The sequence below is a fragment of the Acyrthosiphon pisum genome, unplaced genomic scaffold, assembly GCF_005508785.2.
Source record: "Acyrthosiphon pisum isolate AL4f unplaced genomic scaffold, pea_aphid_22Mar2018_4r6ur Scaffold_13962;HRSCAF=14605, whole genome shotgun sequence".
NCBI lineage: Eukaryota > Metazoa > Arthropoda > Insecta > Hemiptera > Aphididae > Acyrthosiphon > Acyrthosiphon pisum.
In genome coordinates, this window is record NW_021762617.1 from 3,860 (window position 1) to 6,224 (window position 2,365).

Below are 2,365 nucleotides of genomic sequence, written 5' to 3' on the forward strand. Positions count from 1 at the left end.
AGTGGTTACTAAAAAGATTAAGTGCTAACATAGAGCAGTATTTAATTAATTTATGAATATAAAGTTTAATGACATGATAAAAATAATATGATATAATGTATATAAAAAATACCATCTATACCTATTGTATACAATTATATTAAATGGTTAATTGGTAGTAATAAAAATGAATTAAATATAAAAAAAATTACCAGCTATCAATATTACAATTATTATATAACGTATAACGATATTAAAGCTGTCAATATTATATGGGGAATATTAGGATCACTACATTCGCCTCAAATATAAAAATATTAAAGTTATCAAAATATAAAATAATGTATCGATGTTTTTTACATCGAGTTTGTCTTTCGATTTTTATTGGTCCATCGAAAATTACCTCCGATGTTATATCGATGTGTCAATGTATCGAAGTAGCTACGTAACTAATTTTTTTTTTTTTATATTTTAAAATTAAAATTTTTTTTGATAATATTTGAAGTCCAATTTGTGGTTAGGTTATAAAGTTAATAAATAACAATTGATAAATAATTTGTATGTAAATAATTATCGTATTCCAAAGATCCTATTATGGTTATGGTTTATGTTGGTTTATGTAGGTAGGAATATAAACAATAATTTAATATTTTAATCACAAATGTGTAATTAAGCTATTGTAGATTTCAATATCTACTAAATGCTTTAATAAATATTAAAGTTACTCAATACCCTGCAAGTGTGAATGTGTAATCCATGATTACTACCTTATAAAATGTGAAATGTACGGTGTGGACATGTGGTGTATGGTATAACCGTATCCTTCATTTTAGAGTGCAAAATTTGCCTTTTTTTTTCGATACATCGGTGTTTATTCAGCGATGTATCGATTAATCGTCGTTTTAATTGGTTCGATACATCGACATCGATAAGACGTAATGAAAACATCGATTATTCGATACATCGTGATAGCTTCGATTTTTGCCATCCCTACATACGATTCCGCTTTAGACAGTTGTTTTCACCCACGGTCTTAGATTATTTTTCACCACGATTAAAGATATCTTTAATCGTGGTTTTCACTGTATCATTTTTATCAATAAATTGCTTATTATGTATGGTGATCTGCGGTCATGCCGGAGAACGGAGTGATAAGCACTTGTCCGAAAAATGATAACAGTCAAATATTGAAAATCAGTGATAACTGATAAGACGTGTAATGTGTAAAGAAAAATTGATTAAAATATGAGTTGAGACTGTCTAGGGTGGCGTAGTCGCGTAGTGCTGGTACTTACTACAGTTATTTATTACTGTAGCAAGTAGTGACTAAGCATATTTTTAAAAATTTTAGTAAATTTGTGTTACTGGAAATTAGAATCAATCCCATTTTATATTTCTTTTAAAAAGTTTATTCCGTCTACCTTCTATTGATAATGTCGAAAGTGTCTTTTTCGACGTTGGCGTATTGTAAAATGGTCGCCCATGCTGCCAAATATCCTCACTGTGAAGTAAACGGATTACTGGTCGCCGAGAACTCTACTAAGGGCGATAAGTTGGTTATAGTGGACACTGTTCCATTGTTCCATCAGTGTCTCCATGTGTCACCGATGTCAGAGATCGCCTTGATGCAAATTGATCAATCGGCCAGTACATGTGATATGTACATTGCTGGTTATTATCTAGCCAATGAAACGTTGGATGACTTAAGGTATCTAGATGTCTAACTTTTCAATATTTGTATTGTTTATTAATTATGCAATGTATTGTGTACATCCGTATAGTGTGACTAAGTTCATCGTCTATATACGTAACATGTAAATCTTAATGCATTTTATGAAATATATATAATTATTAGTTGAGAAATCAATAGATTCATCTACTTTCGGAGACAGGATGAACACTGAATGTATCTTAATTCTTAATAGCATAGGCGCGTGCAGACCTGAAATTCGGAAGGTGCCTACAATAATTTGGGGTCTTGGATTTGATGAACCACGTGCAGTCGAACTCGAATGATCAGTGCCCTTCTTTTTACAGCATCAAGGCGATCTCTGACATCGGTGACACATGGAGACACTGATGGAACAATGGAACAGTGTCCACTATAACCAACTTATCGCCCTTAGTAGAGTTCTCGGCGACCAGTAATCCGTTTACTTCACAGTGAGGATATTTGGCAGCATGGGCAACCATTTTACAATACGCCAACGTCGAAAAAGACACTTTCGACATTATCAATAGAAGGTAGACGGAATAAACTTTTTAAAAGAAATATAAAATGGGATTGATTCTAATTTCCAGTAACACAAATTTACTAAAAATTTTAAAAATATGCTTAGTCACTACTTGCTACAGTAATAAATAACTGTAGTAAGTACCAGCACTA

At 31.8% G+C, this 2,365-nt stretch overlaps 1 protein-coding gene across 1 annotated transcript; it reads left to right on the forward strand.

Annotated features, from left to right (window-relative positions):
* The first annotated feature begins 1,213 nt into the window (after positions 1-1,213).
* LOC100569616 (ER membrane protein complex subunit 8/9 homolog) lies at positions 1,214-1,711 on the forward strand. Its single transcript, XM_003248863.4, has one exon. It carries the CDS (start codon positions 1,413-1,415, stop codon positions 1,701-1,703), a length of 291 nt encoding a protein of 96 aa, XP_003248911.1. The 5' UTR covers positions 1,214-1,412; the 3' UTR covers positions 1,704-1,711.
* The last annotated feature ends 654 nt before the right edge of the window (positions 1,712-2,365 follow it).